General features: G+C 42.4%; 1 protein-coding gene across 2 annotated transcripts in view; it reads left to right on the top strand.

Moving 5' to 3' along the window:
* USP13 (ubiquitin specific peptidase 13) overlaps positions 1-14,591 on the top strand; it is a 130,957-nt gene that overhangs the window by 97,549 nt on the left and 18,817 nt on the right. For both annotated transcript variants that reach the window (XM_027540338.1, XM_027540340.1), the window contains exons 18-19: positions 1,832-1,998; positions 3,968-4,121. In XM_027540338.1, the coding sequence (XP_027396139.1) occupies positions 1,832-1,998; positions 3,968-4,121 (321 nt within the window). The remainder of the gene's footprint in view (positions 1-1,831; positions 1,999-3,967; positions 4,122-14,591) is intronic.

The raw sequence follows: 14,591 nt of genomic DNA, 5'->3' as shown, positions 1-14,591 counted from the left end.
AGTTTGATATTGAAACTCCAACTAAAAATCTTAATTTATCTACTTAAAAAATAATTGTAATATATAGTGGAACTATATGTATCTTTGTTCTGTATTTTCCAAGTCTCCTGTAAATGTGTTATACTTTCAGAATTTAAAAAATAAAGAGGAAGAAGATTTTCCCCAGATAAAAAGTGTATATTACAGTGGTTTTTCGTAAATTCACAGTTTTGCAACCGTCCAAAAAGAAATTCTGTAGATAATAGAAGTCACTTTCCATTTTCCCTGTTCTTCCCAGCCCCTGGCAATCACTAATCTACGTTCTTTCTGGCTCTGTGGATTTGTCTGTTCTGGATGTTTCATATGAATGGAATCATGCAATGTTTGTTTCTGGTTTCTATCACTTAGCATCATGCTTTCAAGGTTCATTTATGTGTGGCATATATTGGTACTATTTCTTTTTATGGTTGAATAATAGTCTGTTGTATGGGCATACTATGTTTTATTTATCCTTTCATCAGTGGATGGATATTTGGGTTTCCACTTTTGGGCTATTATGAATAATGCCGCTATAAACATTTTGTGCAAAGTTTTTTTAGAAATATATTTTAAAAATTCATTTTATTTTTGTGTTCTATGTTTGGCTTCACTTTTCTTTGTTGCTGGGTGTGGGCTTTCTCAAGGTGCAGCGAGCGAGGGCTGCCCTTCATTGTAGTTCACGGGCTTCTCATTGCGGTGGCGTCTCTTTGTGGCTTCATCGTGGCACACAGGCTCAAGTGCAGGAGCTCCAGCAGCTGCAGCACATGGGCTCAGTAGTTGTGGTGCAAGGGCTTAGTTGCTATGAAGCGTGTGGGATCACCCCCTGCCAGGGATTGAACCCGTGTCCTCTGCAATGACAGGCAGATTCTCAGCCACCAGACGATCAGGGAAGTCCCCATGTACAGATATTTATATGGACATGTTTTCATTTCTTGTGAGTGGAATTTCTCTGTCATATAGTAATTCCATGTGTAACTCTCTTAGAAGCTACCGAATTGTTTTTTAACAGTGACTGTATAACATCCCCGCTAGCAATGTATAAGGGCTCCAGTTTTTCTACGTCCTCACCAACCCTTGTTAAATCTCATTGTGGTTTTGATTTGCATTTCCCTAATGGCTAATGATGAATGCCTTTTCATATGCATATTGACCAATGAGGTATCTTTGGAGAAATATCTATTCATATGCTTTGCCTGTTTTTAATGAGGTTAGTTGTCTTTGTATTTTTGGATTTGAAGAGCCCTGGATACAGTTACCTTATGGGATATATGGTTTACAAATATGTTCTTCTGTTGTATGGGTTATCTTTTCACTCTTGATAGTTTCCTTTTGTCTCTTTTTTTTCTTTTGTCACTTTGTGCTTTCGGTGTTGTATCTAGAAAACCATTGCCTAACCCAAGGTTACAAAGATTTTCTTATATGCTTTCTTGTAAGAGTTTTGTAGTTTTAGCTTTTACATTTAGGCCAGTGATCCATCTGGAGTGAATTTTTGCATATGATGTGAGGTAGGGATCCAAATTTATTCTTTTGCATGTGAATTTGTAGTTGTCCGAGCACCATTTGTTGAAAAGACTGTCCTTTCCCCACTGAATGGTCTCAGTACCCTTGTTGAAAATCAGTTGACCGTTGATATGTAGGGTTATATCTGAACTCTGAATTCTTTTAGGCTATTGATCTATATGTTTGTTCTTATGCCAGTTTTAGACTGTCTTGATTATTGTAACTTTAGGTATTTTTTTTTTGTTAGCTCTAAAGGGTTGTTTATTTCAAGACCTGAAAAAGGAAAGGGCCTGAGTGTGATTCTTTTCTCCAGATTTTGCTGAACCGCTGACCATGCCTGGTTATGGAGGAGCAGCTTCTGCTGGGGCCTCTGTTTTTGGTGCTACTGGATTGGATAACCAACCTCCGGAAGAAACTGTAGCTATCATTACCTCCATGGGATTCCATCGAAATCAGGCTATTCAGGCCCTGCGAGCAACGGTAAGCACGAGAGACCATGTGAACCCCTGCCTCTTCTGTTTTGTCAGTGGCAACTGAAACTTTCCAGTGTCCTCTGATCATTTTGAATCATGTCTGTCTCTCACCCACTATACCCCAGAAAGGTTTATTTGCATGTAGTGTATATAAAGCTAAAATAAATGATTGAGGGAAACATACAGAGGGAGATAATACAATGGAGGTAAGATAATCCAACTGAAACACACTCTGTGTCCTCTTAATGTTTATTAGCATGAGGTCAGAGACTTTATTTGGAGCTTGCTTGTGGCCTTAGAGGAAGGAGGGATGCTTGAGATCCTGTGTTCAATAAGGTAGCTCTTCAGGAGAAATTGTGCTTTTCTGATACCAAGATCTTGGAGCGTTCTCTCTCAAAAGTCCCCATGGAGAAGTTTCTTTGGAATTCTCTGCTTCTGTTTCTCTCTGTGGAGAGAGAAGTTTTATCAGGTATTAGTGAAGTCCTGATATTATCAGGAAAGATGGAACCAGGAAATTGGAGGGTAGATAGATGCCTTCCTCTTGCAGTGTAGACATCAGGAGATCAGCCCTGGGATTTCTTTGGAAGGAATGATGCTAAAGCTGAAACTCCAGTACTTTGGCCACCTCATGTGAAGAGTTGACTTATTGGAAAAGACTCTGATGCTGGGAGGGATTAGGGGCAGGAGGAGAAGGGGACGACAGAGGATGAGATGGCTGGATGGCATCACTGACTCGATGGACGTGAGTCTGAGTGAACTCCGGGAGTTGGTGATGGACAGGGAGGCCTGGCGTGCTGTGATTCATGGGGTCGCAAAGAGTTGGACATAACTGAGCGACTGAACTGAACTTTTTTTTTTTTCACACCATAATCCATTTTTGAGGGCTTCCCTGGTGGCTAAGTGGTAAAGCCTGCCAATTCAGGAGACCTGGGTTCGATCTCTGGGTTGGGAAGTTCCCCTAGAGGAGGAAATGGCAACCCACTCCAGTACTCTTGGCTGGGAAAATCCATGGACAGAGGAGCCTGGTGGGCTACAGTCCAAGGGATCAAGATTGCAAGCATTGGACATGACTTAGTGACTAAACCACCAGAACCAATCCATTTTTGAGTGGATATCTGCTCCCGAGTTCTTGCCATCCTGACTGGGTTCTGATGGGGCCCCTTGCTGAGGTCACAGAGGCTCTCGGCTGGCTCCGGACAGTTTGGCTGGAACAATCTGTTTCCCTTTAAAATGCTTGAAATGTTCAACTGGAGTTTGTTATACTCAGCATGCTTGTTTATGCCCCAATTATTTTACTTGCTTGACTGTTTAATTGAAGATTTTGTCTACATCTAAACAAATTGTTTAACTCATCAAGTAATGTCACAAAGGGGATTGACGGAAATGCTTTTATGGTCCATTGGTTTGAATTACATGGAGTTCAGTTTAAAACAATGTAACTTAACTAACCAGTGTTGTCTTCGTTAATCAAGGCATCAATCTTGTCTCTGCGGCAGTTCAATCACTCTGCTGACATTTAGGAGAAGAGGCTCTGACCTGGTACCCATGTTAGCTTCCCTCCACCCTGCATGGTTATCTGCACAAAATGCAGTTGGTGGAGAAGGTAGCATTGTAGTTAGTGTGGCTTTGGAAAGAGCCACAGTAAGACAGATGCCATTCTCTTTGGCCTTCAGCCTTTCATCATTATCAGCATCAGCTCACAGAAATGCTGAGCTAGGACTGATATAGCTTTGGAATGCTGACCTGCTGCTCTGAACTGTTTTCCAGCGAATCCAATTACAGACCTCAGTTGAGAGACTTGCAGAATGTCCATGGAAAGTGCATTTCATAGCAGGGTCAGAGCCTCTTACTCAGAGCCACTTAGGACTAATGAATTTAGGCCTACTGCCCTGTCTGCTTGACATCCTGGTTCAAACGGTCAGGATATAATGAGGCCCCGGGACAGTATACATTGTAAAAATATTTTGTTTTATCAGAATAGTAACCTGGAAAGAGCACTGGATTGGATCTTTAGCCACCCTGAGTTTGAGGAGGACAGTGACTTTGTGATCGAGATGGAGAATAACGCCAATGCGAACATCGTTTCTGAGGCCAAACCTGAAGGACCTAGAGTCAAGGATGGATCTGGAAGTAAGTTCTTGCCTCAGGGATTGCTCAAGGGGTTGTGGAACATTCTCTTTACGCCCTTGCCTCCCACTCCTGTATGTTGACATCTTTAAAGTGAAAGTGAAGTTGCTCAGTCGTGTCTCTTTGCGACCCTATGGATTGTAGCCTACCAGGCTCCTCCGTCCATGGGATTTTCCAGGCAAGAGTACTGGAGTGGGTTGCCATTTCCTTCTCCAGGGGATCTTCCCAACCCAGGGATCGAACCTGGGTATCTGCATTGTAGGCAGACGCGTTTACCGTCTGAGCCACTAGGGAAGTCTGCCATCATTCAAATCTTAGCACAGATCCCAGCTTCTCATAAATGGTGCTGCTGCTGCTGCTGCTGCTAAGTCGCTTCAGTCGTGTCTGACTCTGTGCGACCCCATAGACGGCAGCCCACCAGGCTCCCCCGTTCCTGGGATTTTCCAGGCAAGAGTACTGGAGTGGGTTGCCATTTCCTTCTCCAATGCAGGAAAGTGAAAGTGAAGTCGCTCAGTCGTGTCCGACTCTTAGGGACCCCATGGACTACAGCCCACCAGGCTCCTCCGTCCATGGGGTTTTCCAAGCAAAAGAGTACTGGAGTGGGGTGCCATTGCCTTCTCCGCATAAATGGTGCACTTGGCCACTTCTCTTGGGCCAGGGTGACCTGGGGGAGTCTTGGCAGACTCAGGGATGCCACCTGGTGTGTGCGCCTCACTTTAGCACCAGCTCTGACTTGCTCTGTGCTTTGAGGTGAAATTCCATTGTAGGCCATGAACACTTTTGTCCCAAAGAGAGCTGTTATTTTCGTGGTAACATTTTTGAAGGGTTGAAAAGCAATCTTATACCCTTGACCGTATCGTTGCTCATACCTCCTCCTGATCATTTTCTGAAGGGCTGTCAGGTCAGGAAGAACTTCTGTAGGTGCATGTGGTGCCCTCCATCAGCAAACACTTACATGTGTCACCCTGTGCTGAGCACGACTCTAAGCACTTTACCTAGACACTCATTTAATCCTCACCACACCCATTTTACAGGTAAGAAAACAGAGGCATAGAAAGATTAGGTAACCTTGCCCAAGATCACATAGTTCTTCAGAGGTAGAGTCAAGATTCAAAGTCAGAATCCATGTTCCTGCCTACTCTGTACCCTGTCTCTCGGGCTCTCCTTCCCTACAGGATCGGAGCCTGGCAGCCAGCACCCCCTGCCGTCAGGTCCCAGCCAGCTCGTGTCTCGGTGTTGTTTCCTCTGCACTCCCCAGACCTACAGCTCATGGGCCTGGTATGGTAGCCACACCACTCAGTGGTCCTCGTCCCTCTTCTCCTCACCCCTAGGCCTTCATTCAGACTAACCCTTAGATGCAAACTGCCTCTTCTTTCCCATCACGGCTTGCTAAAATCCTCATCATTATTCAGAACTTGGCCACAGGTTCCATTTCTCTGGGCCATTTCCCCAGCTTCTTATCGTAATCAGTCGCTCCTTACCTCACATGCTGCTGACAATTCTACCAACATTAACAGTCCTTCTCATGTCATGTTTAGTCCTCACAGGACCCCTGTGAGGTGGGCACCGGGATTATGTCCATGCTGCAGATGAGGAAACTGAGGCAGAGAGGGCAAAGTAACTTGCCAAGCTCGCTGTGCTGATGAGAAGTAGAACCAGAACCCCTTCCCCTCAGGCAGCCTGCCTGCAGAGCCTGTGCCCGTAGCTCCTGTAACGGGGTGTTTGCTTTTCTTATTAGAGGTATCAGGTTCATCTTGAGATAAAATTAGTTGTGTAAATACCTGTGTCTCCCAGCTGACAGGGAGCTGGTGGAGGACAGAGGCCGTTTCACTTTTATTGAGCTTGTGGTGTCCGGTGCATAGAAAGTACCAACAAAATAATAATTGTATCTAATTAAATTCACCATAACAGCATTTGTTCCTATAATGGTATGACATGTAGCTTCATGGTCTTACCAGACCTAACACCTGTGCATTGATAAGGCTCTAGAGACAGAGAGGGGGAGGGAAATTTCCTTCTTCTTTTATATAAAACAGGTATTTCTTCACTGAAACTGTGTTAATCCGACTAGATAAAAAAAGGATGAGTTGTAGTTATCCCAACTTCCAACCTGTCTAAAGGGGCTTGTGTTACTTTTTGGAAATCACTGCCTGGCCTAAAATATTAAAAGCTGTTACGGACAAGTTACTCAATAATTCACGAGCAGGATTTATTATGTGTTCCGTGTCCATTGGTTCACTGCTTCCGTGATTTTCTGTAATGGACTTTTCTTTAGGATGGTGAGTTCTTGCAGAAGGAATAAACCACAAGATGGGGCCCTTGTAATGCTGCCAAGGTATTTGGCTGCAGAGGGAGGGAGAGTCTGATATTAGGGTTTCCAGTCTTCTGATGGAGCTTGGATGGACCAACCACTCTCTCGGAGATGGTCATTAATGATACAGAACAGCCACATCTCTCCTCGGGCTTACTGAACTCAGAGTGACCTGCATATATTCCTGGTTTCTGAGTCGCATCCTTGAATAGGATTTCATGAAGTTTTTAAACACCCTTGAATTTAAAGGTGCTCTGGGCCAAACTCTGTGGCTCTCACTCCTCATCACTTCCAAATTTAGCAATTATGGTTGAGTGTGGGGAAGGAGACAGTGATGCGCTATGAAAAAGCACATGGAGGATATGCAGAATCTAAGGGCAGTAGGAGGAGAAAAATTTAGTTATAAAAGATGCATAAACCACCCTAACTCATCAAATGCATTCTGCGTGGGATTTTGTAGAAGAACAGATGCTCTTCAAGTAGCCTTTCCAGCACTGTGTCTGGCCCATGGGAGGGGATGAGCAAACGAATGACTGAATGAGGAAGTGCATGCCACGTGGTGGTGGTCACAGGAGTTGTCTGCTGCCTCCACTGAGCGCCGCCTGGAGGAACCAGCAGTGGACTGCTGCATTCTGTGGCCGAAACCACAGGAAAGGGGAAGAATGACATCTTTTCGCTGCATTAGCATCTGAACACATGTTGGTCACTTTTCTTGTTTTCCTTTTCCAAAAATTAACATTTATGTTATTTTTTCTTCCAATGAAAAGGATGTATAATAACTTGAGCAATTTGAGAAAATTCAGAGCTATGAAAAGAGGAAAATGATAATTACAGTCCTACTAGCCAGTCATAACCCAGTCACTGTTAAATATTTTGTGTATATCTTTTAGATCTTTCTTGGCAAAAACATAAAAATGAATATAAAAATATATATTTATAGAAACATAGCATTCTATTCTATACATGATATCTTTAAAATACTGAAAGATAGTTAATTTACAATATATTAGTTGCAGGTGTACAGCATAGTGATTCAGTATTTTTATAGCTGATATTCCATTTATAGTTATTACAAAATAATGACTATATTTCACTGTGGTGTACATTATAGCCACTATTCATGCTATTTTATAGCCTGCTCATTCCCTAGCTGTGGGTATACATTATGTAAATCCAGGTCATTGAACATATATTAATATTCAGTTGTACCATAATATATATACCTAATTCTAGGCCAGCTAGCTATTATTTAAATAAAAAACAATTTCAGAAAGAGTTTTAAATAACAGGGTTATTTGCACATTCAGAAGGTGTTGGCAGTGATTTTTAAATAACACATTATTCTTAAAGGGTGAATTCCGTTCACAGAAGTATAACAAATGCTTCTTTCAGTCTCTAGCCAGGTAACAAACATTTGTTCAACATTTAAGTTTCTTTCATTTCTTCCCTCCTCCACTCCACTCCTTTCTTTTTTTTTGTTAAAAATAATGCCGTAATGAATATTCTTGAACTCTCCCTTCTTTTTTTTTAAAGTTACTTTAAAAAAATTATTTATTTCTTTGCTGCACTGGGTCTTATTTGCAGCACACCGACTCTTTAGCAGTAGCATGCCGACTCTTCTTAATTGTGAGTTTCCTGACCAGGAATTGAACCCGGGCCCCCTGATTTGGAGGCTTGGAATCTTAGCCATTAGACCACCAGGGTAGGCCCTCCTTTATTATTTCTGTAGGGTGAGTTTCTGGAAGTGAAGTTTTTGAGTCAAATGTGTGTTTTGAGATGTGAATACAGATGATTGCTTCACTCCCCTCAAACACAGCCATGAGCTCCTTTCCCCATCCTTCCCAGCAGTGCTGTCAGCCCAGCACTCTTCATATTTTTCATATCCTTATTGCCTAGTTGTTTTTCTTCTTGTTAATTGCTTCCTCACTTCCTTTGCCCATTGCCCATTTTTATTGAAGTGTTTATTTTTTTTTATTGATTTGTTTGACAGTTTCAAGTATTGTAAATTATACCTCGTAGCTTTATAGTATTGAGTTTTTCTGGCAGAAACATGTTTTCCTTTGCTTCATCTCCCCTTTCTCCTGCCCCTGAAGCTATACGGTTTTCCATATAGTCGCATGTGTTTCTGGTTTAGTGACTTCTCAGAATTACATATTCTGTGGTGGTGTTCAGTCACTCAGTCGTGTCTGACTCTTTGCGACCCTATGGACTTGTAGCATGCCAGCCTTCCCAGTCCTTCACCATCTCCCTAAACTTGCTCAGACTTATGTCCATTGAGTTGGTGGTGCCATCCAACCATCTTATCTTCTGTCGCCCTTCTCCTCCTGCCATCAGTCTTTCCCAGCATCAGGGTCTTTTCCAATGAGTTGGCTCTTTACATCAGGTAGCCAAAGTATTGGAGCTTAAGCTTTAGCAGTAGTCCTTCCAGTGAACATTCAGGGTTGATTTCCTTTAGGATTGACTGGTTTGATCTCCTTGCAGTCCAAGGGACTTTTAAGAGTCTCCTCCAGTACCACAATTCAAAAGCATCAATTCTTTGGCGTTCAGCTTTTCTTATGGTCCAACTCTCACATCCATACATGACTACTGGAAAAACCATAGCCTTGACTAGATGGACTTTTGTTGGCAAGTGATGTCTCTGCTTTTTAATATGATGTCTAGGTTTGTCATAGCTTTTCTTCCAAGGAGCAAGTGTCTTTTAATATCTTGGGTGCAGTCACCATCCACAGTGATTTTGGAGCCCAAGAAAATAAAGCCAGTCACTGTTTCCATTTTTTCACCATCTGTTTGCTGTAAAGTGACAGACCAGATGCCATGATCTTTGTTTTTGAATGTTGAGTTTTAAGCCAGCTTTTTCACTCTCCTCTTTCACTTTCATCAAGAAGCTCTCTGCTTTCTGTCATAAGGGTGGTGTCATCTGCTTATCTGAGGTGATATGAAGAAATCAAGATTTCTCCCAGCAGTCTTGATTCCAGCTTGAGATTCATCCAGCCCAGCATTTCTCATGATGTACTCTGCGTATGAGTTAAATAAGCAGGGTGACAATATACAGCCTTGATGTACTCCTTTCCCAATTCTGAACCAGTTGTTGTTCCATGTCTGGTTCTAACTGTTGCTTCTTGACCTGCATATAGGTTTCTCAGGAGGCAGGTAAGGTGGTCTGGTATTCCCATCTCTTTAAGAATTTTCCACAGTTTGTTGTGATCCACACAGTCAAAGGCTTTAGTGTAGTCCATGAAGCAGAAATAGATGTTTTTCTGAAATTCGCTTGCTTTTTTTTTATGGTCCAACGATGTTGGCAATTTGATCTCTGGTACCTCAGCCTTTTCTAAATCCAGCTTCTACAGATGGAAGTTCTTGGTTCACGTACTGTTGAGCTTAACTTGAAGGATTTTGAGCATTACCTTGCTAGCATGTAAAATGAGTGCAGTTGTGTGGTAGTTTGAACATTCTTTGGCATTGCCCTTCTTTGGGATTGGAATGAGAACTGACCTTTTCCAGTCTTGTGGCCACTGCTGAGTTTTCCAAATTTGCTGGCATATTGAGTGCAGCACTTTGACAGCATCATCTTTTAGTACTTGAAATAGCTCAACTGGAATTCCATCACCTCCACTAGCTTTGTAGTAATGCTCCCTAAGGCTCGCTTGACTTCACACTCCAGGATGTCTGGCTCTACATGAGTGATCACACCATCATGGTTATTCAGGTCATTAGAACCTTTTTTGTACAGTTCTTCTGTGTATTCTTGCCATCTCTTCTTAATATCTTCTGCTTCTGTTAGGTCCATACTATATCTTCCCTTTTTTGTGCCCATCTTTGCATGAAATGCTCCCTTGATATCTCCAGTTTTCTTGAAAAGATCTGTAATCTTTTCCATTTTGTTTTCCTCTGTCTCTTTGCATTGTTCACTGAGGAAGGCTTTTTATCTCTCCTTGCTATTCTTTGAAACTCTGCATTCAGATAGGTATATCTTTCCTTTTCTCCTTTGCCTTTTGCTTCTCTTCTTTTCTCAGCTATTTGTAAGTCCTCCTCAGACAACCATTTTGCCTTTCTGCGTTTCTTTTTCTTGGGGATGGTTTTAATCACTGCATCCTATACCAATGTTACGAACCTCCATCATAGTTCTTTAGGCACTCTTATCAGATCTAATCCCTTGAATCTATTTGTCACTTCCACTGTATAATCATAAAGGATTTGATTTAGGTCATACCTGAATGGCCTATTGTTTTCCCTGTTTCTTCAATTTAAGTCTGAATTTTGCAATAAGGAGTTCATGGTCTGAGCCACAGTCAGCTCCTGGTCTTGTTTTTGCTGACTGTATAGAGCTTCTCCATCTTCCTGCAAAGAATATAATCAATCTGATTTTGATATTGACCATCTGATGATGTCCGTGTGTAGACTTGTCTCTTGTGTTGTTGGCAGAGGGTGTTTGTTTATGACCCTTGCGTTCTCTTGGCAAAACTCAGTTAGCCTTTGCCCTGCTTCATTTTGTACTCCAAGGCCAAACTTGCCTATTACTCCAGGTATCTCTTGATTTCCTACTTTTCATTCCAATCCCCTATGATGAAAAGGACAACTTTTTTTGGTGTTAGTTCTAGAAGGTCTTGTAGGTCATCATAGAACTATTCACTTTCAGCTTCTTTGGCATTAGTTGTTGGGGCATAGACTTGGATTACTGTGATATTGAATGGTTTGCCTTGGAAATGAACAGAGATCATTTTGTCGTTTTTGAGGCTGCACCCAAGTACCACATTTCAGACTCTTCTGTTGACTATGAGGACTACTGCATTTCTTCTAAGGGATTCTTGCCCACAGCAGTAGATATAATGGCCATCTGAATTAAATTTGCCCATTTCCATTCATTTTAGTTCACCGATTCCTAAAATGTTGATGTTCACTTTTGCCATCTTCTGTTTGACCACTTCCAGTTTACCTTGATTGATTGATCTAACATTCCAGGTTCCTATGCAATATTGTTCTTTACAGCGTCAGATTTTACTTTCACCATGAGATACATTCACAGCTGGGCATTGTTTCTGCTTTGGCCCATCCTATTCATTTCTTCTGGAGCTATTTCTCTGCTCTTCTCTAGCAGCATATTGGACATCTACTGACCTAGGGGGTTCATTCTTTAGTGTCGTATCTTTTTGCCTTTTCATACTGTTCATGGGACACTCAAGCCAAGAATGATGAAGTGGTTTGTCATTCCCTTCACCAGGGGACCACATTTTGTCAGAACTCTCCACCATGACCCATCTGTCTTGGGTGGTTTCCTCCATTGCATGGCTCATAGTTTCATTAAGATGCACAAAGCTGTGATCAATTTGGTTAGTTTTCTGTGATTGTGGTTTTGTCTCTGTCTGCCCTCTGATGGATGAGGATAAGAGGCTTGTGCAAGCTTCCTGATGAAGGAGGGACTGCCTGGCTGTAGGGGAAACTGGGTCTTGCTTTGATGGGAAAGGCCATGCTTAGTAAATTTTTATTCCAATTTTGTGTTGGTATATTTTCTAAACTGTTTCTCCTGAATTTTGAAAAGTTCCTGATCTTGCAGTTGGCCTTTCTGCAGGGATTTGATTAGAATTATATTGAATTCATAGGTTCCACTCAGAAAAATATGTATTCTTTTTAGGTGAGTTGTTTACATTCTCAAGACATTGCTTTTAAATTTTGTTTTGGTTGGTGAATTGGCTTGAACATTTGAGTTGAGGATAATGAGGAAATTTTAAAGGTTTAGGTAATTTCTATTGAGGAGCAAAATGGAGAGCCCAAACAGACAGATCAAATAAAACCAACAACAGTTTTCAGGGTTCTTTTATAAGTAGTAGGATTGCTAAGCCAAACTTGTTTAAACAAAACGGTATGTGTTGTATCATAAAAGCTAGCAGGTCCCAGGAAGACTTGACTTTGGGCATGCCCTTGACTCCAGAACTCAAACCTTTTGTCTGGGTGTATCGTCTGCCTCTGTTTCCTTAGGGTTGGTTCCAGTCTTAAACAGGCACTCCCTCATGGCCACAGGATGGCTGCCAATGCCTCTTACTATTGAATCTTTCCAGGTTAAAATTCAGCAGAAAGAGTCTTGTCCCAGAGTTCTCTGCAGAGGTTCTGAGAGTATGAGCGTCTGTCTTCAGGTGGTGCTAGTGGTAAAGCACCTGCCTGCCAATGAAGGGGACACAGGAGATGCGCGTTTGATCCCTGGGGTGGGAAGATCCCCTGGAGGAGGGCATGGCAACCCACTCTTTTTCCTTGGAGAATCCCATGGACAGAGGAGCCTTGCAGTTCGACTCCTTTGTGACCCCATGGACTTTAGTCCACCAGGCTCCTCTGTCCATGGGGTTTCCCAGGCAAGAATACTGGAGTAGGTTACCATTTCCTTCTCCAGAGGGTCTTCCCAATCCAGGGATCAAACTCGTGTCTCCTGCATTGGCAGGAGAATTCTTTACTGCTGAGTCACAAGGGAAGACCTAAGAGTAGGTTACTCTTACTTTAAGGAGTAGCGTGGCTACTGGGATGTCGCTATAGCCTGTTAACTCTGAAAATAATGACATGGGAGGGGTTTGAACTGGAAAAATAGTGACTGGGATTAAAGAAGCACTTGCATCAAGTCTTCCTTTAGGGAATATGTTAATTAAAAATGTCTGTTGTTATCTTTTTGAATGAGGAAGTAATATCATTGCATGATGTTATCTAATTTGATTAAAAGGGTTCGTGCTTTCAACACTTGATGAAATAGTAGCTGTGCTTTACTGAATGTCTACTAAATGCCAGGCATTTCCTTTACTGATCTTTCCTGGCTCCTCACAGTGAGAAAGTGGTAGCTAACAAGATACCTACTTGCTGGTGGTAGGACCACCTTGTAATTCAGGTCTGGCTGATTTTGAAGGCTGCACTTTGTCCTTTGCCCTCTCTTGAGTCATCCTATTTCCAGTTTTCTAAATTGGAACACAGGCAGGAGCCTATTTTTCAAAAGACTATTTATGGTCATCTCTTACCTGTCTTAAGAGCTGTACTTAACTTTCTGTTGAGTTTTTAAAATTCTTAAGAAGTGGGAAATCAAGTCATCAGTCTGACCTATCTGGGCTCCTGCCATTTGCAAAATCATTTCTGTTTCTGTGTTGCACTTAATGAGTGCTTAGTTGTTTTTTTTTTTTTTTTTAGAAGAACTCACTGATTGCCAATGTAATTAAAATGTGATTAGGCTGTGATTACTCAGAACCTGCTCCGGCTCCTTCAGCCACATCGCTCTAATGGCGCAGACATCTTCTCCTGCAGCTGAGAATTTTCCAGCAAGGAGAGCAGAGAGACATTTCATTTACATAATGGTGGGGCTCCCAACATTCAGAACTCCCCAAGGAATGCAGTCAGAATAGGAGCTGTAGAGCAGGGCACAGCAGCTGGGAGGCTAAGCCCCGGTGGGCTCCTCAAAAGCCGCACACACTGAATACATCTGGGTTCTCTTTCTCATCCTTAGTCAGCACCTGTGCTTTTCAGTGGTACTGTGGAAGTTTAAACTAATTCACACTGAAGTATAGACGGCCAGGAACTATTGAGTTTGGAGGAAAGTCTTTGCTACTTGTTGTTTTAGGCAGTATGACAATGAGAAGTCCAGGTGGATTGGTGATTTTGAGCTGGCTGGAGTTGGGAAGGCAATTTGTAGACCTTTTAAGATTCTGTCCATGTTATCAGTTACTTTAAGTTGTTATTGATTTACTCAAATCCTCCTTTCTGTCTTTTTGGGAATTGAATAGTTTTCTAAAAGCTCCAGATCCACTCCTTGCCCCCCCAGCACAGACAGTGGGTCTTTTCTCAGAGCAGGAATGAGGGAAACCAAGCAGTTGAAGATAGGGAGGTTGCAGATGTAGGATGCTTGTGAGTCAGATGCTGGTAAGTTGGGAATGACATTTTCCCTTCTGTTGTTACGGATGGGTAATGACACACATTATTCAAGTTAGGGAGATTCAGTTGGAAAATTCAGTCTTGGTTTCTCATCCGAAGGCTGCAGAGCACCCAGGGTCTTGGTGTTTGCTCCAGGGAGGTTTTGGTGTTTCTGTATCCTGGGGAGCTGTCTGTGTGCTGTCAGTCGTGTCCCATTCTTTGCGACCCTGTGGACTGTAGCCCACCAGGCTCCTCTGTCCTTGGGATTTCCAGGCAAGAATATTGGAGTG

This window comes from Bos indicus x Bos taurus, chromosome 1 (genome assembly GCF_003369695.1).
Source record: "Bos indicus x Bos taurus breed Angus x Brahman F1 hybrid chromosome 1, Bos_hybrid_MaternalHap_v2.0, whole genome shotgun sequence".
Classification (NCBI taxonomy): Eukaryota; Metazoa; Chordata; class Mammalia; order Artiodactyla; family Bovidae; genus Bos; species Bos indicus x Bos taurus.
This window is presented reverse-complemented; position numbering and strand designations above follow the sequence as displayed.